The 20,787-nt window shown below is 39.6% G+C and overlaps 1 protein-coding gene across 1 annotated transcript; it reads left to right on the forward strand.

Annotated features, from left to right (window-relative positions):
* The first annotated feature begins 13,160 nt into the window (after positions 1–13,160).
* LOC137187853 (C2 calcium-dependent domain-containing protein 4C) lies at positions 13,161–19,554 on the forward strand. The gene has a single exon (XM_067597081.1). It carries the CDS (start codon positions 13,211–13,213, stop codon positions 14,468–14,470), a length of 1,260 nt encoding a protein of 419 aa, XP_067453182.1. The 5' UTR covers positions 13,161–13,210; the 3' UTR covers positions 14,471–19,554.
* Positions 19,555–20,787: the final 1,233 nt, after the last annotated feature.

Below are 20,787 nucleotides of genomic sequence, written 5' to 3' on the forward strand. Positions count from 1 at the left end.
GTGCAGCTCATTCAGCAGATGTGTGCTATTACTTTTCTGTTTTCCAGCATATTCCAGCAATTTTATATTTTTTTAAACATCAAAATTTATAATGGCAGTCTATGGGCGGAATAATCTAACTGAGTTGGAACCTTTGTCACTTTGAAGTGCAACTGCTTGGACATCCCTTATCCTACAGACCCCATTCAAACTTAAAAATGTTCACAAAACTGAGTTTTCAAAGTTGTATTCTGTGTTGTGATATCAGTTGTACTTTTGGAGCAATTTAAGTCTAAAGTGAGGGCTTTTACAGCAGTTTTCAGGTCTCACCAGTGTGTGACATCATCAGGCACAGTGCAGAGCAGAGATTTTTTTTAGGCCAAGAGAAAAAAAAATCCTAAACACGTCTCACTCTCACAGTTATAACTCCTAAAGCACATAAAATGTTGCCACATGCCTCCCCTCTCTCTCTCAAAATGTATAGCATTGCTGTCTCAAGCAATGCTGTCTCAAGCAATGCTATACCCCAAGTAGCTTGTGAGGTCAACCTATGACCTCACAAGCATGAGGTCATAGGTTTGATCCCACCAAATATGCACTTGATTTGTTGTAAAATAATAAATAATAATAGTGTAAAATTATTTATAATTGCTTTTAGTAATGCTTGTCTGCTTTTTTAATTTGGCCTTAGCTTCTGTGTCTCCTTGAACTGGTCTCATCTTCAGTCCTTCACTGCAACATGATATGGAAACTTTTACTGCTGTTGTTTTATAAACAGACAGATCATGTTTATTATATCATGTTCAGTCGCACTGATGTCTGTCTAGACTGTTCTGGTCGTCCTCCTTCACCTCAGACCTCCATACATCCCTCCTCTGGTCAGACTGCAGCCTCAGCCCTCAGCTCAGATAGGACTACAACCAGGGACAAACTTAACCATTCAGCAAGGTAACTCCCTGGGTCTCCCAACTAAAAGGGCTCCAAACAGCTATAGATTATTATGATGTTTAGATATGAAAAATATTGAATTATGTCACTATTTTAACTCATTGTACCCTGAAATAACTTACAAAAGGTGCCTAAAAAAATGCAACTGTATATTGCTTACTTACTGTGTACTACTTTAGAGGAAAACATTGTACTACTACTGATGGTTGGTAAAAGAAGGTTTTGAGTACTTCTTCTACCACTGCCAACACCAACATTCCCAGTTAGAGAGAGGGTGAAAAGTAGAGCGAGACGATGTTTGCCAGCTGCAGCACCCAAATCACTAAATCCACTTCTGACTTTGTTATGCATGATTTGATCTAATGTATTGAATTATAAACCCTATAAATGTCTTGAATCTGTTGATTTATTGTGTGAATAACATTCACTATATAATGCTTATCAAAAATTATATATATATATATATATATATATATATATATATATATATATATATATATATATATATATATGTATACACACACACACACACGTTTTCTTACTTACTTCTTATTTTCTTACTTTGTCATTTACAAATGATAAGTCACTCCGGGCCTGGACACTGCTAAACATCAATCAGGCTTTCTAGGTTAAATAAAGGCTAAGTAAAAAATAAATGAATTTATAAAAACTACAACAATAATAATAATGTATTTAAAAGGTAAATGTCATAACTGTGTCATGGTCAGACTTTTATTCAAGTCAGAGCAGTCCTCTACATTTTGCAGAAAATAATTTTTACTGTGTGAGTATTTGAAACACTGGAAATGATCTGAAAAAGATTAATTTGGACAAATTCATAAATTCATTATTTTTCTTTCTACTGTTACTGTTATCAAAATTATATTTACACAGAACACAGTGATAATGGTAAATTAACATAAATCAATGCCTGCAGGGGTAAATGTTTACATATTTACTATAATATTGTGCATGGTAGCTGTATAAAAATACAGCTACCATGAACAAAATATTTAAAATAACTGCACTTCTATTATCATCACAGGATTGATACCTGGTGCAAAGGCGTCCCCCATCTATCCGCCCGCATATTAACAAGAGAGACTGACTGCGCCACCTTGTGGTCATTTATGGCGTGCTTTGACTTTGGCCTTTCAGCCTACGATTCACTTGCTATTCTATTTATGTTTAATGTTATTGATTGATTACAATATTGAGCTGGTTATACAAGTAACATTTTAACAGTTACCTGAAAGCGAACCTGAAAGTGAACCTAGAACAGTCTGACTGTGGAATAAGGGAAAAATAAATAACTAATCAATAGGAAATAAGAAAAAACACAACAGAGGAAGAAAGGAATTAACACCATACCAGTCAATTTCTTTCTAAACAAACCACTGCAGGGCCTCTTCATAGGTCAAAATATCATTTAACATGAATACTGGGCTTCTATATGAATGCTCACTAGTAATCACTGACAGTTCTTCAGCCACAAAGATATATAAGATTACTTGTCTAAAGCATGCAAACATCCAAATTAAAGACAGATGAGAAGAGCAGAGGACAGACAGAGAGTCTTCTAGGCATATTTTACTGTGTATTGATAAGTATTAGATAGATTATTTCAACCTTTAAACCTGCTGGTATATTTCTGTGCATTTGAAACATTAAGAATGAAAGAAATCATTTGATCCAAACATGTGAGAAGCACAATGATTTGTCAACACAACATTTATCCAACAGTTTAGGGTCAGTGAAGACTCAGACTGGATAATTAACACCTGTTTAACTTCTACTGTAAATGGTATGAAACATTTAAAAAATAGTCTCCTGGCATCTGTTTCTTATTGCATCTTCTTGCTTGTCAACTTCTCAGCTGCGTCTCTTCTGTGGAGACACTAATCCGGAACAAACTGCAAATAAGGAAACAGACTTTAATCCAACAGACACAACAGTGAAAACTTTTCAAATATGCTGTTGACATTAAAGTTTCCAGTCGCCTGCCTGAATGAAACATTTCCTGTGTCTGTGCAGCTTTACTAGAAACCAAAAAAGGATGTTTTGTTGCTCCTGCAGACAGCAACACAGATGTTTTTTTTGGCAGATCCTACTTATTGGACTACGCAGTCATTTTCAATTTGTCTTACAGATGCTTTAAAAATTAATATGATCCTGCAAGAAAACTGAGGTATGACACGGTTTGTTCTTGCTTGAATAACTGCACAAACGCCAAAGAGCAATGAGTTTTTCTTAGAGAGAGCTTTAAGACAAATCATCTCATATTAACTACATCAAGGGGAGCGTTTATCTATGATTTTTCCTCAACTTTGATGGATTAAATCCCTTGTTTTTAAAAAAAAAAAAAAAAAAACTACTGAATTACAGCTTTCTGTTTGGTGTGTCATTGACTGCATTCAGTAGCAGCTTTTGACAAATTTTGGGGGTTTTTCTTTCCTGGTTTGGTGTGTTCAAAGTGCGAGGAGTGTGTATGATGACATCTGTACCCTGCAGTCACCCTGATAACCAGGATGATGGAGACTTAAAGGATTTCCTGGCACTCTCCTCACCTGAACACTCACACCATACAAAATGCTTTTTTTTCCCCAAGAATTTATTCTATGACTGCTTCCTGCCTCCAGGGGGCAGCATAAGCTTGCTTCTAGTTAAATGTGAGCTCTTTGTCAGTGGTCTGTACAAACCTGATTCACTACATAGATAAAAGATGAATAGATGGGTTGAAACAATCACTAAAATATTAGTTTTGTTTTTGCACCAGTGTATTAAAAAATGTGCTTTTCTCTTGTTTGTTTTCGCAGCTCACACTTCAGTGATTCTGCAATTAGCATCACAGGCTGAAATCCACATTTTTCTTTCTCCTGCCTTTGTTTTCCAGTCAAGGACGCTGGCAGCATGTGTGAGAGTGTGTTTGTGTGTGTGTTATATGGGCCATTTATTTAGCTCTCTCATATCAAGGTGCCAAAGTATCCTCTGGTCATTTCTACCTTCTTCATCACCTACTGCGACTCCCTCTCTCTCTCTCTCTGTAAATAGACTGCCGGTATAACTCACATGCTGTGCCCTTACATGCTGCTCCTGCACAAGAGTTATATGCTTTATTATCTCCACTTCCTCGCTTCTTCCTGGTAAAGTCGACACACCTATGGCCTCGTGTAGTCCGGTGCTTGAAAATGAAACTCATCAATCCAAAAGAGGTCTCACCTGACAAATATGTAGATCGATATACGCTGGCGTTTCAGAGCAATCTCTCCTTTCTCTGATCAATGTTGGGTTTTTTTGTTTTGCATCCTTTTACTCATACTCTCCTAAGCTCCTAGGTCATCCTATTACTTCAACCCCCACCCCCTCCCCAATCCACCTCCCTGCAGCGTTATACCATCTTCGCTGCCGAGTCCATCAAATTTGTTTCCTGTGGCGACAGGTCTGACCTTTTGCCCTGCGTGTGTCCAATCCAAATGCCAGTTCAGCGGACCGAAAAAAGCAACACACTCAAATGGTCCTGGCATTTGGAGAATTGCCTCTCTCTCTCTCTCTCTCTCTCTCTCTCTCTCTCTCTCTCTCTCTCTCTCTCTCTCTCTCTCTCTCTGTGGTTCCTTTCATACACCACACACTGTTTTTGAGTTTGTCTGAAAGGATAACACTTTGTTTAAACTGCAGGGTATAAACCCAACTACTGGAAGAGAGCCAGATGTTACAATCCCTGTCTCAGCGGTATCACACTGAGATTGTGAGTCACACGTGTTACTCCGTCCCCTACTCCAGCTGGCACTTTGGCAGCGATCTCCGGGCACCCATGACTGGAAGGTACTGAGTCAGAGCCCGCGGTGACCAGCAGATAGCTGGATGGTCTGAGGAACGAACAAATCGGGTGAGGTGAAGAAATGTAAGATGAGATGAAGAGAATACAGTTGGGGAGGGAAGAATTGATCCATATGACAGGATATGAGATGTCTCCAAGGCAACAGAAGTTATGTGGAAGGTGGGGAGCAGGTTGTCAGGAGGGAGGAAGATGGATGGCAACAATATGAAGGAGTGGGGTAAAAATGGTCCATATGACGTGTCAGGCCTCTTTTTTTCCCTCCTTGCTCGACCATAATGAGTGACCTCATGTGCTAAGAGTCAATGCAGACACACACATACAAACCTGGAGGTACACTAGACCTCCTGCTGAGCTTTTGTGTAGATCTTGTTCGGTCTGGCAGCCACGTTTCTGCGTACCAGCCCCAACTCCTCCTTCCTGTCCTTCCAGGAAGCCAATCAGACATCAGCAGGAGATATTGCTCCACACCGGTGAGACACTGTATCGACTCCTTCAGCTGCTTTTTTCCCCACATTTAATTGCTACCGTCACGGCCGATGTGTAGCTACATCTGTCTATCCAAGACTGAGCAAGCAAGCACAGCCTCACTGATTCTGATCTGCGTTATTCAATGAGGAAATGCACATGTTCTCACACACTTTTGTACATTTTGGGGTGTGCAACAGACTGCTTCAAGTGTTTCTCACATTTTCGGACAGACAGAGATGTAGAGTCCAGCCCCTTAATGAGAGCAGAACAGACACATTAACCTTTTCTCAGGTTGTAGCCTCGTCCTCGTCTCACACTGAAGATTCTCAGACACTTTGTGTATCGATCTCATTATTTTGTGAAGGAAGCTGTTAACAGTGTGAGCCTGGGGTTCAGCCATTCAGATAGTCCTCTATAGATAGTTTCCATTCTGATAAACTTTTATTTATTTTTCCCATTTATGTTGTATTTATGGTAGTCTTTCCTTTTTCTTTTTTTTTTTTTTTTACAATAATTGGATTTATCTCATATTGAAACCTAAGGTTCTGTGGTTAAATGCAGTTTTGAAACAATTAGTTGATGAGTTGATGGACATAACAACTTCTCTGCAGCTTTGTTTTGTGACTAATTTTTATTTGATTTTTTTCATGTAATGATGGAGGCATAAAGGAGATTTTAAAGCTCTGTTGCAGAGAACTGAATAATTAAATACCTACATACATTTTCATCAAAAACTGAGACAAAATATGCAAACATCAGTAACCACTCGTGCTTTTCTCTGTTTTATATATCTTTATATTTTCACATATTTGGATTTTGTCACACAAAATAAATAGATTGAAGGTATCACCTTGGGCTCTGGAAAATTGCGATGCACATTTTTTCACTATTTTATAGACTAAAAGATGAATCAATAATGAAAATAAGCCTCAGATAAACCCCTAGTAAACTGTCAATCTTGGGACAGCATTGCATCATTGTCACAGATTCATATTTTTTTCAGCTCTGAAACCTGTTAAGACGTTAAGATGTTTTACTTGACTAGTGTAACAGGTCTAGTGTCTATAGGGAGCAGCTGAATGAGCATGACTGCCTCTCTGACAGCTTTCAGGCTTCATGGATGACAGACAGAAGTGGGTGAAGAGTTCAAATGTGCTTCTGCAATCTATATGGTAAGTGACTCTTTTCACAGGTTGATTACATCAGACAATGACCTCTGGGATGACCTCCGAAGAGAAGATGTATAATTATCTCCACTCAGAGCTTGAATAGCTGACATGGTTTACATGCTATGCTGAGGCTCTCCTGATGTTTATCCCTGAAACTATATGTTGAACCATAACGTTCTCTTTCACGACCTGGTGAGGAATGTTGAAACAGGTTTATCCTCCTCTTTGGACCCGGATTTTTGTTTGCATGTGGGTCAGTATGTTACATACTTATGCACCTTTGTTGGAGTGTCTCTGAATGTCAAGATTAATGTTATACAAAAAGAATTTATTACTGTTTCACATGTTCTATGTGTCTGAGAGCTTGTATCCATACATTTGGGTGTAGCTAGATCTCTCTGCAACAGAGCTATCCTGACTTAAAAGGGCTATAATTGATGTTTTTTATAATAACAATGTATCAACAGTGTTTAAAGTCATAGGCGTCGCTTGAAGTGATGAACCTACAGAGAATTATCACTTGACTGTGCAGCTCCCCTTGGCTTTATGGAGTTTTATAGAGAGTTTCAGCTCATTGTTTAGCAATCTGGCTGCAACTTTACTGTTGGTTCACTCTCAGCGCTCTCATAGTGTTTTTTTTGGCCGCAGCATGCAACTGTTTTGAGGGAAAAAGCTCTAAAAACCAACTGTATGCTACCCACTCAGGTAACAGATACAGTTACTGACTAGCTAGTGAACATAGTGAAGCATTTACCAGCTAGGGCCAGATATTTCCCTCAGGGGCTCATGAAAACCAAAAACAGGGAGAGTGAATATTGGACATACATTCATCAAGTGGACAGAAACACGACTAAATGAATGATAATGTTGCTCCGTAACTGCAGGATGTCTAAACTGTTTGCTAACAAGCTTGCCATGTCAACTTAAAGGGTTATTGCTGCCTCAAATGGGGTCATGTTTACTGTGCTCATGAGAAGAGTCCATATGAACACCCCCCTCTTGTGGTATTCACGGAAGTGGAAATTTTCTGAAAGCTCTGAGTTCACAAGTTGTGACGTGTTGTTGATGTTTTCCGAAATGGCGGACACCATGGGTGTTCATTTTTTGGTGGATGATAAGTTAATATACTGTAATTTTAGTCACACAGAGTTTTTCTTAGTAATTTTATAATATGTCTGAAGAAAATATTTAAATTCCCAATGGCCTCATCCTTTTCCCCTGTCATTATGCCTTTGCATTTCCTGCTTTGTTACCTGCTCACTAGCTAGCTAAATTGTTAGCCTTGGTGGCTTCTGGATGTCGACAATCATTTCTTGGAAAGAAGTGAAGAATGACAAGAGAACAATAAGGAGTCTTTTGGTGTCCATGTTTCCTAGCAGCGTTGTTCTCATGACTTAACTACTTGAATGCCAAACATATTGTGTACAACAGTGGTTCTCAAAGTGGGGTCCCATAGCCAGGGGGTCTGCAAAATAATTTGCTATAGAAAATAAAATTTTGCTGTATCATTAAAAAGTGCATATCTACAGATGGGTCCATTTGTGCCAAGCTGTGTAATGAAACAAGCATATTTTATCCATTACTCCCACGTTAGCTTTGGGCCAATAAAAACTCTTATATGATTATGACACATTACGTCAATCTATCATGAATCACTCACTTCACTCAGGGCGCAATGAACCATTCCTGCCGCTGCTTAGCTTGGCTTATTAACCAGCTAGCTAGCTGGTGAGCATCTAGAAATATTTGAGTCAGTCCACATCGTCAAGTGACACAAAGCCCAAACTAGCTAAACTGAGAAAATATGATGACATTTATTTCAAGTTTGGTTTTACTGAGAAAAGTGATGGAGGACCAAAATTTGTCATGTATTTTAAGGTGCTAGTGAATGAAGCCATGAAGCCAGCCAAGCTAAAGCAACATCTGATTACAAACACCCAGAATATGAGGGCAAAACAAAATATTTTTTCTGGAGGGAGAACAAAGAATACACCCAGCAGAAAACATGTTTATTTGTATAACTTTGTAGGGAGATGGATGCTGGGTATGACGCACAGCAATATCACACTGAGGTGTGATGGCTCTCTCGTGGTAAGGTTTTGCAGCAGGAGTTTATGAGAGAGGACAGAACTGACATAGCAGAGTTTTTCTTTGACTCAGACTGTGTAGCCAAATTGGTCTATCATGCCAATGTATTCAACTCGCTCAACAGCTTAAACCTCTCTATCCAAGGAGGCTATGCATCTATCCTGGAAATCACCACCTTCATGAAGAAAACAGAGCTATGAGGAAGAAGGGTACAAGTCGGAGTAACAGACATCTTCCCCTAACTGACTGAGTTTCTCCAGACAATCTGTTTTTAACTATAGTGAGAGAAGTAGCCACCTCTCACCTCACTGCACTGAGTGAGCACTTCAGCTCACACTTCTCCGACATGAACACTGATGCCTGGGACTGGGTGTGGGATCCTTTTGCTCCAGCTGCAACAACAAGTGGCCTTATTGGTAATGCAGAAGAGGAGCTGTTGACTTATCCTGTGGCAGGATATTGAAGGCCCGATTCCAGCAAGTGTCTCATGCAGACTTTTGGCCCTCCCTCTCACATGAGTATCCTGAACTCACTGCCGAGGCCATGCAAAAATTGCTCCCCTTTCCTACCGCTTACCTCTGTCAGTCATCATTCTTCACTTTGACTGCAATGAAGACTAAGTAGGCTACAGGGCTCGTTTGCATGCAGAGAACGATCTTAGAGTCTGCCTGTCATCCATCACTCCAAGAATGGAGAAACTGTGTGGTGTGAGACAGGCTCACCCATCTCATTAATTTAGGTGAGCTCATCAAGTGAGTTATTGTAAAATTATGTAAGTTGTGAATGTGATGTAGCCTAATGCAAATGTTCCAATCAAAATTTTCTGAAGTACCAGGCCTAATTACTATGATGTGTTACTGTTATACTGTTATGATTTGTTCAGAGCTTTCTGCCAATGATTTGAATAAGGAGCAATAAGTTCATTATTTTAAAGCTGAAGCACTTACTGAATGTCAGCTTTAAACTGGTCAATTTAAATGTCTTGGTTTATCTTGCTTGTTGCTTGCTTGTTCTTTTCTGAAAGCTTTTAAGATCAAATACTTGAAAAGTATAAATGCTGTCTAGTTGAGTCCAAATGAGTCCCTCTGTTTAAAAGTATGTAAGTGGTATTAATATGATTCAAATTGAAATGTGTTTCTGTTTATCACTATGAAACAGGTCTGAAGTATTTAGTTTGAAAATTTTTAGAATAGGGATAGTTCCAATGGTATATAAGAATACAAATGGTAGTAAGCATAGGCTTAATCAGTGTTACAATTATGAGGGGGTTTTCTCCCCTGTAAGGGGTCCCTGAACAACTGGTGTACACGACTTCCCATGTTGCAACCACAAGCTCAAAAATTCCATTTGAAGGCAGCATAAGATATGTGAGTGATGTGTTCAAAACTTGCCCCAAAGTGGCCAAAAAATTAGTTAATGCAGGTTTAAATTCCCTGAGAACATTTTTTTTTCAGTCATCTTCTGACTATGAGAGATGGCTCCGACATGAACACACAAAAAAAGATTTGTTTATTTCACATGAGTTTATTTCACAGACCAATATTACATTTCCAGGGTCTTAAAAAAGGCTGAAATTCAAATGCAAGGTAAATCTAATCGCTCATTTATTGTAAAGCTCTGCTTGTTTTGCTCTGCGAGCTCCCAATTAGCTGTGATAAGAAGGCCAACTCCATCCACAACAATCAAGCTCCTTTCATTATCCATCTGGGTGAGGCAGAGTCAGGCAGAGCTGACACCTATTCAAGGGCTATTCGCAGTAAATATTTGTTAATAATCAGTATGTAAAGCCGATGTGTGAGCGTTCCTGCCACTGTCCTCGCTGTCATTATACAGAATATTGACTCACAGTCACTGAAATCTACATTTCTAAATTCCTCTCAGACCAGCTGCAGTGGTTGTTGACAAGTAAATGCAGTGCTATTATTGTCTCTGTGCAACTGATCTCTGATATCAGGCTGCATGGCACTTGACTCAAAACTAAGCAATCTGGACAAATAAAGTCCTTTTTGTCCTGCAGATCAATGAAGTCAGTGGGGCCCTTCCTATTTTAGACAGACAAATGTATTTGTTGCTATTGCAAAGTTTCCAGGGAAACCGATCAGTCGGTTTGAACCTGAAGACAGACAGACAAAAAGAGGAGGGAAAAAAAAGCTGCTGTAAATTGAATCAGACCACACAGCACACAGGTGCATGCATTGTCTGCTCAGCTGCATGTTCTTTTCCTGGTCAAATAGGCACAGTCTTATTATATATAATGATTTACTGACGCACAAAACCTCTGTGCTGTGTGTGGTAGTGGAAAACAAACAAATAAACAAACAAACAAAACAAATTGGATGAGGCTGGAGTAAATGAACAAAGTGCCGAATGTCTTCTGATGTTCATTTCCCTGTTGAAAAGTTTGAGATTTGAGTTTAGAAAGTGAGAGAGAGTCAGGCTGCAGGATTGTGAGGCAGCAGTGTAAAAACAATTTTTAAAAATTGTAAAGCCTCAGTTCTTATACTCAGATTATAAAACAAAGTATACTTGCAGCTGTTTTAGAGCAACACAATATTCTCATAAAACATCTGTTTTGTTCAGTTTGGAGCAGCACTGGCTGTGAAATCCTGTGACTGAGCCGGTTAAAACATGTTAAACTCACCTGTAAGACTCCTCTGCCTTTGATCATATAACCAGTGTCTCTCTAGCTGGTTCTGCTGGGAAACACGGAAACGCACAGTTTGATCTTATTGGTCAGCTGGAGCCCTGTGCCGTCTATAAAACGCACGACAGGCGCTCCGGAGCGGAGACAGTCTGAGGCGCAGAGCAGCGCCGCGGAGCGCAAAGAGGAGGACCCGAGGAGAAAACACCTGTTACTGAGGGAGCAAGAGGAAAAAGAAGAGTGTGTCCCTTTTTTTTATAGCGCTGTAAGTATATTATTCTCTTAATTTGCAGACAGAATCAGTGTGTTCATGACGACATTTAATTTTTAGGCGTTTTGGAGAGCAGACTGGTGCGCAACGGGAGGAAACCTTCTCGCACCTGCTGAACTGATATTAAATTTGTAACTTTTATATAGTATTTTCCCTCAACTTATTCGATGAAAATATTTAGGTCCATATGATCTAAATAAGCAGAAAGATTGTTGTTATTGTTATTGGATAATTAATGTCTGGATCATTAATATGAGCAAAACTGACTGTAAATTATTATTTTCTGCCATTTATTTTTAAAATAACACAGAAACACCAGTATGAATTTTCTTAGATTTAAGAATAAAATACACAAAACAGCTGTATCAAGACAGAGGAGCATAAATACTTTATGTTGATACAATGTGGGTTAATAGAAAAAGTGTGACTTTAGATTTTGTCCTTATAAACATTGAGAATCATATGGAAATAGTAAAATAGCTCCAGCTTTGATCTTAATCTATTCCCATTGACTCCATACTTATACTACCAATCAATTAAGCCACTCTGCTGTCTAAAATCAATTGTTTTTTGTATATTGTAATATAGTTGAATTCTGGTTGATTTTCTATCATTTGTTAAGATTTCACATTGCTGCTTATTAAAGGCATACTATACAGGACTTGTCTGTTGGTGTTTGTAAACACACAACATTCAAAGTTGGCCCCTCCTCCGGTTCAGGGAGTGAGCAAGTGAAAGATAGATAGATAGAGAGAGAGAGAGAGAGAGAGAGAGACAGAGACAGAAACAGAGACAGAGAGAGAGAGTAGCGGTGGTTGAGAGAACTAGAAAGTGAATGAAGAGAGCGAGCAGTGTTGGCGAGAACAAAGCCGTGAATCAGATATAATAAAACTTTATTTTCTGATTGTTTCACAGCGGTTACATTCTAAAGCACAAATAAACACGCCCACACATTTGCACAACCCTGCGGAAAGGTGTCGCATTGCTGGATTTTGTCTGAATGCAGCCGAAGTGCAGTTTCATCCTGTCCAGTGTGGCCTCTCTGCTCTGCAAGGGTGTGTGTATATGTGAGTGTGTGTGTGTGCTCAGCCCCGCCCTCGGTCAAGCAGACACGCAGACCTGCAACTCTTTATACATCCATGACACAGAGACAGAGAGCAGAGCAGAGCAGAGGAGAGAGACGGAGACAACGATGTAACCTGGTCACTACACTACCAGTCCTGACCTCACACCCTGCGTGCTGTTATTGGCTGGTGGCTACATACCCACTGCCCAAAGGCTGAAGCCTAGAAACATCTGAAACACAGCAAAATAATAAGAAAATACAGGCAGAGTGCAGGGTCCCAGCTGATACATACACCACCACACACTTCTAGTGGGTCATAAGTGATGATTGAGAGGGATTATTTTTGTATGAGTCTATACATTGTCCTGCATAGTATACTTTTAGGATCTGTTGGCTATTAGTCCATGTCCTTGAATGTAAGCAGCCTACAGTGGACTTCTTTATATAAAGCTCTTTTATATATATATAGTATATATCTTTGAGTTTTTACTACATAACTTCTCCAGTCAAGAGCTCAGATTCAGTGGTGTTATTTCACTCTTAATCCTTTAAATTCTTGAGGTTTCCTAGACAGCATTTGCACCTTGGAGCTACGACACAGAGGTGTTATTTTTTTCTCTCTCCTCCCTGTGGACTAACCATCATCTGATCATTTACACCTCCTCCCTGTGTGTTATTAATTGCAGATACACCTGACTGCATCGACTTCACACGCCCACACACCCCACTGTCTGGTGGGACCATGTGGGTTCTGGATAAGATCCGCGGGTCGGTGGAGACCGGTGTGCTGCGACAGGGCGAGAATGGAGACAAGAAAGGCGTTGCGCCAGCCTACAGCAACGTCCTAACCCCTGACAAGATCCCAGACTTTTTCATCCCACCGAAGCTGGTCAGCTGCCCTCCAGAGCCCGAGATTCCGATCGTGAAGCCCAATGAGGGATTGCAACCTTCCACTTCAGAACAAACCATTGGCAGCGGGAAGAAGATCAGCAGCCCAAGAAGCCCGCGTCTAGTAGCCAAGATTGCAGGAGACACCAAGAACTTGTTGAGAGCGGCAAACCGCCACATCATACAGATAGAGAGCGCTGATGATGTTGTGGCTGGAGACACCAATGCAGACCCCGGGTCACAGACAGCCATGTCCCTACCTTATGTTCCCAAGACCCAAACCTCATATGGCTTTGCAACCTTGAAGGAAAGCCCCCATACCCGCCGTAAAGAGTCACTATTCCACTGCGACATTTCCAGTCCCATCACCTCCCCAAACACCCAGAGGAAGACTCCAGGGAAAGGCAGCGAAGGAGGAAACCATCTGAATCCAGCTGACTTCAGCACTTCTCACATGAATCCGTATCGATACTTCAGCGGCGGGGAAAGTGACACCTGCTCCTCAGCCGAGTCCTCTCCCTTCAGCTCTCCTCTGCTCTCCCGCTCCGCCTCTCTGCTCAAGATCTTTACCCATGAGACGCAGGCAAAGGTGGTCAAAGCCAAGCGGACATTCGCTCGCCACAGCTCCCTCTCAACTGACGAGTGCAGCTCGGCCGAGCCAAGCCCCAACATTCAGCGACGTCTGCACGTCCCCTCCTTCCACGGTGGTGCAGGAGCGTCAGACCACGGGCTGCATCGGGAGCACACCATCAACCTGCACAAAGGCGGGTCGGTGAGGATCAGCGCCAACTACGACGCCAGCACCTCCCGCCTGCTCATCCGAGTCCTGGCAGCGGAGAATCTTTATGACAAGCACTTTGACATCAAGAGCATCAACTGCTGCGTGTCCGTCTACCTGAACCCAGGCAAGCTGCAGAAGCAAAGGAGCAACATCATCAAGAACAGCCGCAACCCCGTCTTCAACGAGGACTTCTTCTTTGACTCGATAAGCTCGGTGCAGGTGAAGAACCTGTCAGTGAAGTTCAAGGTGGTAAACAAAGGCACCAGCCTCAAGAGGGACACACTGCTGGGAGAGCGAGAGGTGCCGCTAACAAAGCTGCTCGCGGGGCTCTAAAGCCACAAGACCTGGAGGTCAAAGGTGGCAAAAACCAAGGACACTGATTGAAAGTTATACTAGATGTTTGCACTGGTTTCTATACAATCCACTGTTTTTATAGATGAAACACGAAGATAAAGGGAAAGGAAAATGAACAGTTTCCAAGAAGTGAAACAAATTCCTCAAAGGAGAAGATGCTTTATTCTGAGATCTAAAAAAGAGCCGAAGCTCAGAAAATAAACTTCTTGATGTTCATGGACAGATGAGGGATTTACGGTGGTCGAGATTTGCCTGGTTCCTTCTCCTAATAACGAATGCTCATTACACCAAGCTGGGCTCAACAGCAGCAGATGAATTTTGCATATGAAAGGTTTTTTTTTTTTCCTGGACATGTCTCTCAGCCAACTTCTTCAGCCAGGTCTGGTTCAAAGGTTGGACGACACCTGTGCATCAGCCCGTCTGTGTCCCTGCCTGCACTGTGTACGTTTCATGTGGCATGGTTTTATTATTGTAATGTGACATAAATCCACAGCAGCACAGGAGGCAATTCGACGCTGTGCCGTGTGTTCAGTACAAAGATGCTTTTGTGAATCAGCGCGTGCTTTGAAGTGGCACTACATCCTGATGTGCAAATGACCCTTTGATCCCAGTTGCCATGGCCCACCCCTCACAGTGGAGGGTGAGGCACAAACACAGCAGGCACAATAGTCACATTTACATGCACAACACAAATAGAATTATAATGAGATTGATCTGATTCTGATAGGGTAATCATGTTCTCATTTATTAGAAAGTAAAAACTCCAGTAACATAAATTTAGTTAAAAAATCTCTACCCTTTGTCTATAATTTAGTACTTAAAGGTTCCCTGTGGAGTTTTCTTGTGAATGAACTTACATTCAGATCTAACAAACATGTTGAATTCATTCTCTTCCTCATAAAACATTTTTTTAATATTTTAAATCATGCTGTGTTTACATCCATTTTTGTTTGATAACAGTCTTCTTCTTCACTGCTTTTGTTGGCACATTGCTAAGTTTAATGGTGCATTACCACCACTAGCTGTCAATCAACAGACAGTTGTTTTTGTATTGTGTATTCAGATGCACATGCACAACACAAAAGGGGGGGGGGGGGGGGCACTCATAAAAACATTGCTCCAGACCACTGCTAGTGGTCAAAAACTCCACATGGTACCTTTAGGTTTATTTATCTTTAAACACATTCAAAAAATCTGTCTGTGCAGTAAGAATATTTCCAATGCAAATTAACTTCAAGTAAAGCATTAAAAGTAAAATCAAGTTTAATTTTTATTGACTCTTTTGCAACATTCAGGCACTAATATATAGAAAAATCTTGAAAGAGGATTGATTTTTATTGGAAACCGGCAGATTTCTTTACTTGTTTTATAAAAATGTGGTTTTTAGAGCTCAGTCATAGACAGAAATGTAGGCAGTGCTCTTTGATGGCCACCACTTACATCTTTACTGCATGATTGTCAGCTCAGTGAGTTAGTGTATGTGGAATGAATGGAATGAAAAATTAGAAATTGGACACACCTTCCCGTTCACTTGAATGAAGTGTGTCCAAACTTTTGACTGGTACTGTATATATATGCATGGACGTTCCAGCTGCAGCCTGTCTGTCACGTATGCCTCATCCACTGTGGGCATCTCGATTAAATCTTGTGCAACTGGGCAATGGGCTTAGTACACCAATATCTTTACTCTGCATTCAGGCCAGTTGGCGAGTATTAGATTCTCAACATCTCAACACCATGAATACAGGGGCAGTTATAACTTTGCACTCAGTCACACAGACACATGAAAGATCTTAACATTTCTTCCCACTCTGCTTCACTCAAACATTCAGTCAAACATGTCAAACTCTTGAATTTAAATAATCTTTCTTCTAAAGTGAAGGGTGGCATTTTAATTTTAACAGAAGTATCCCTGGTAGGCATGCAGAATTCTGGCTGTTCAAGGTTATTAAAGGTCCCATCCTTTTTACTGTGTAATCAAAGTAAATATGTCAGCCATGTAAATTTAACAGTCAATTTATGCAACCAGGCTGTTGCCTTAGTCACAGTATTGGCAGTGGACAAATACTTGTGTGCATGTACATGTATTAAATGTCTCATATGAGAGAAGAAGAGAGCACTGGTGTCACAGTGCAGAGTACCAGTTGCATGGCATGAATATGTCAAGGACACACTGGCGTTTGCATGACATGCTCAAAGTTTTATGAAACCCTAAAGCCTTACTATGTGTGAGAGAGAAAAAGAGTGTGTGTGATTTGATTATTAGCATGACATTTTGTCCAAAGCTGTTAATTTTCTATGTACAACATGTAGTATTTTGTAAAATGACTATGGATTGTTTGAAAAGAATTAATACGTGTGTTGAATTTGTACTGTATACAACTATATATGTACTAGTTTCTACAATTGTCAGCAAAATGCCAATTATGCACCAGCAAATGACTGCTGATGAGAGGCATTTTAATCACCTAGGAGAGGCAGAAATCTCAAGAGAGAAATACAGAAAATGAGGCAACAAGGAAAACAATATTATGTCTTTTGACACGAACAGCAGCCCTCTCTTCTCTTTGTGTACTCTGCTGTCCTTCTGAGGAATTCAAAGAAATTGCATATGATTGCAGCCTCGAGTGCTCAGCGGAAGAGAGTGACTGTAAAGAGAGAAAAGAAGTCAGAGACATCAGAGTGATGCAAATTACTGAGGTTTCTTACACATTGCCTCAAAGCTTCAATTTCATTCTACGAGGATTACTCTTACCTGGTGTTTGTAGCTCATTTGTAGCACTGCTATTAATATGCTCTATATACTTTATATAAAGTGACACTGCTGGTTGACTTTGTTATGGTGTGAAAGTCAGTGATCTGTTGTAATCCCTGTTGCATACTTGGCTTTGTGTGCAAACATACAGTGCCTGCTCGTACAGTTATTGTATTTTCTACTCAAAACTTCCTAAATTGTACTCAACCCTGTTGTTACCAAACCCTCTCTGAGGTTTCTTCTAGCATGACTTAAGTATGTGTCAGTACTAAACGTCAGTAGATTCTTATTGTGCAACTAGTGAGTCGCCTTGTGCTCTGATTCTAGAGGAGGTTTTGCTGCCAACGTTAATGTTTATAATAATACACCTGAGATATGGGTGATGTGTTCGACAGATTTTGTCCAACTGAGTCCTATTTTTATAACTTACTGCTTTGACTGTTTTCATGTGGCTTTGATAGAGTTGACAAGACGAGCGAAAAACAATAAACAGTTATCTGACCACTTCTGGCTGCACTGACTTCAGTCAAAATGTGGCCTCGTCACAGATTCATACTCATACTGCCAGTGGTGAACATTTTGGTAATGTGTGATAAGAACAATGTTATCAGTAACCTCTCTGAAGAAATAATATATTCTAAAGGAAAATTAAGTTTAATGTCTCTTACTCTTGACTTCCTTTGACTAAAGCTTTACCACAAGCTTCCAGTGTATTTGAAAATCGACAGGTAAACATCTGATAAACTCATCTTGGACTCAGAGTTTCACTTTCTCTTTTTTGTGAATGGTTTCGAAAAAGAAAGAAGACAAAGACTGTGGAAGAAAATGTACACTTTATGTTTCACATTTGAGAATGCAGTAGAGTTAAGTTGTGTCTCTTTTTCCAGCTGTGAACAGGGGATTTATTGAATGTGTGTGTGTATATATATATTTAATATATTACATAAACAGTTGTTTTACAACATATGCTCTGCCCTGTTTAACACAACAATAGACATTGTAGCAGGGTGTCAAGCTTTAATGGTCGCAAAATTAAAAATTAAGAAGTAACTTTGATCCTTAGTGAGCAAAAGATTAGTGCCAGAGGAAAGGCCATGTTGTTATGTAAATCTAATCAAAAGGGTTCATCCTGTATAGTGGATATTTTAAGACTAAGTGTGTTTGGCTCAGCTCAACCTCCATCACTGGCTCTTGCTACTGTTAGCATGCTGTGGATGCATCAACTTCAAAGTGCTGCTGAGGCTGATGGGAATTCAGTCGTACATTTTCACAGAACAGACAGTTATTTGGAGTAATTTGCAATTGCTGAGAGTTAGATGAGAAGATTGATATCACATTCATGTCCATGTTAACATGAAGCTACAGCCAGTTGGAAATTAGCGTAATTTAGTATAAAAACAGTAAAAGTAATGTGAAACAGTTAGCCTGACTCACTCAAAAGTTCAAAAATACCTAAAAACTCACCAATCAATACATGTTATCTTGTTTTCTTAATCATTACACAAACCAAAATGTAAAAATAAGTTTCTTGGTGATGATTGGTCGGGCACTGTTACTTCCCTGCGAGGTTGCAACCAGTGGAGTCTCCAGGAATCACTGCGCCTGGACGCTGATCACCAAGAAACAGTTACAAAGTATTTCCCAAAATGTCAAACTACTCTTTTAAAGGTGTTCTGACATCATTCTGACATGTTGGACAGGTGGGAATTTTTACCAGTTCAATCGACCACCAAAGTCATCAGGATTTATCCTCTGCGGACTATGAATGACTTCACCAAATTGTATAGCAATCCATCCAAAAGTCATCAAGACATTTCACTTTGGGCCAAAGTGTCCACAGAGGAATTATCTGAATTAACTTTCCCATCATCCAGCCTGCTGCTGTGGTGAAAATCAGTCCTTCTATCCCTGCACTCAATAGCTGTTTAATTAGGTACACAGGGCGAAGAGGTTTGACTGATAACATTTAAAATGAGAGTTGAGGAAAGCATCAATTCCTGTGTGTTTATGTGTGTGTGTGTGTGAGAGAGAGAGACTGCGAGTGATGTTGGGTATTGCTTTTTGTTGACAGTCACATTTATTTCCTTGAGTTTTTATATATATATATATATATATACTGTATATAGCGTATACTGAAGTGTCTCTTAAGTCTTCCTGTCTTGACAGGTTCACTCTGAAAAATGAAACTGAAAAGTGCCGGTCCGATACTTGACACTGAAATCTTTAATTTCTCTCCAGACTTAGATAAACAATAGGAGCTGGTTTCCATGTGCTGTTGCTGTTGTGTGAAATACTTTAATTAAAGGAAAAGTTCCACAGCATTACTGCTTATGTCGTTATTGATTTGTGATTAATCAGTGTATACAGGAAATGGAGGATATTTGAAGTCAATATATTATTGATGTTTGAGAATAATAAACATTTGACAATGATATATTGATTAATATTGTTTTGCTTTATAAAAGTACATCAAGTATCCCTCAAATTAGATAAAGATGTATTAGGTCAGAATATTTCACAGTTGAACAATAAAGTTTATTATCAATGATATTTGCAAAAGTAAATATAACATTACATACTAAACAGTAAACTTTAGAAATTATTAGAATACCGATATAACAATATATTTCACTTGAATTAATAAGAATGTAGGACAAAAATGCATCAAGATAGAACCTATCAAACATTTATTGCTGCTGTTTACTGCCAACATCTTCAAAGTGACAATATATCTGTAGTAAGCCAATATTGGTCTGTTAGTGTATCATTTGGGCTCCAGTTACCTTGTGCTTAACTCTCTTAACGCTTGTCACAACTCCTTTCCCTACATTTTCTGCCCTTTTTCTAGAAACTATGTGATGTAAATGCCACAAAAATGATCTTTTTTAGGGCACTTTCACAGAAATTTTAAGATGGTCTGAGGAAGATATTTTTTCTAACTCATAGCTTTTAAAACTTTAATATTGAGGTTTGTACAGTGACATGTACGGATCCATTGTTTTCTATTTAAAATTATGTTATTTCAAGTCATATGAAATTCAGTATTAAATATAAGTATCCCTGACAATTTGTTTGCCTTTTGCCAGACTCTTCTGTTACGAATGTCTAGACGTGTGAACTGTTGCTCACCGCCTGTACTGGCCACCAATATCAATTGATTCAATTGGTTACCAATAGGTTACTGTACCGTATCCATCCAAAGGTTAAATCAGACTAAATAAATGATCTAGTGTGATTAATTTCTTTTCAATACTAACCCTTACAAACTGTTCAGGTCAAATTTGAACCATCTTTACATTTGAGAACAATAAAAACACACTGAACACACTGAACACTCTTTATTTTGCCTGAAATGTTATGACTTTTCTGAAAGTGACCCAGAATATTTTTTTTTGTGCAGCTGATACAAAACGTTTATACACAGAGAGTGTTCCAGGTTAAATGTGACCAAAATCAACATTCAAAAATTGAATTCTTCTGTTTCAATGACCTGTTTTAGGTAACAACAACCATGTACTGAGAGGTTGTGGCTCTTACGACT

This window comes from Thunnus thynnus, chromosome 8, assembly GCF_963924715.1.
Source record: "Thunnus thynnus chromosome 8, fThuThy2.1, whole genome shotgun sequence".
In the NCBI taxonomy this organism is placed as follows: domain Eukaryota; kingdom Metazoa; phylum Chordata; class Actinopteri; order Scombriformes; family Scombridae; genus Thunnus; species Thunnus thynnus.

Bases quoted from the DNA above. Each gene is read 5' to 3' on its own strand.
- LOC137187853 (XM_067597081.1), top strand. From the start codon at position 13,211: ATGTGGGTTCTGGATAAGATCCGCGGGTCGGTGGAGACCGGTGTGCTG.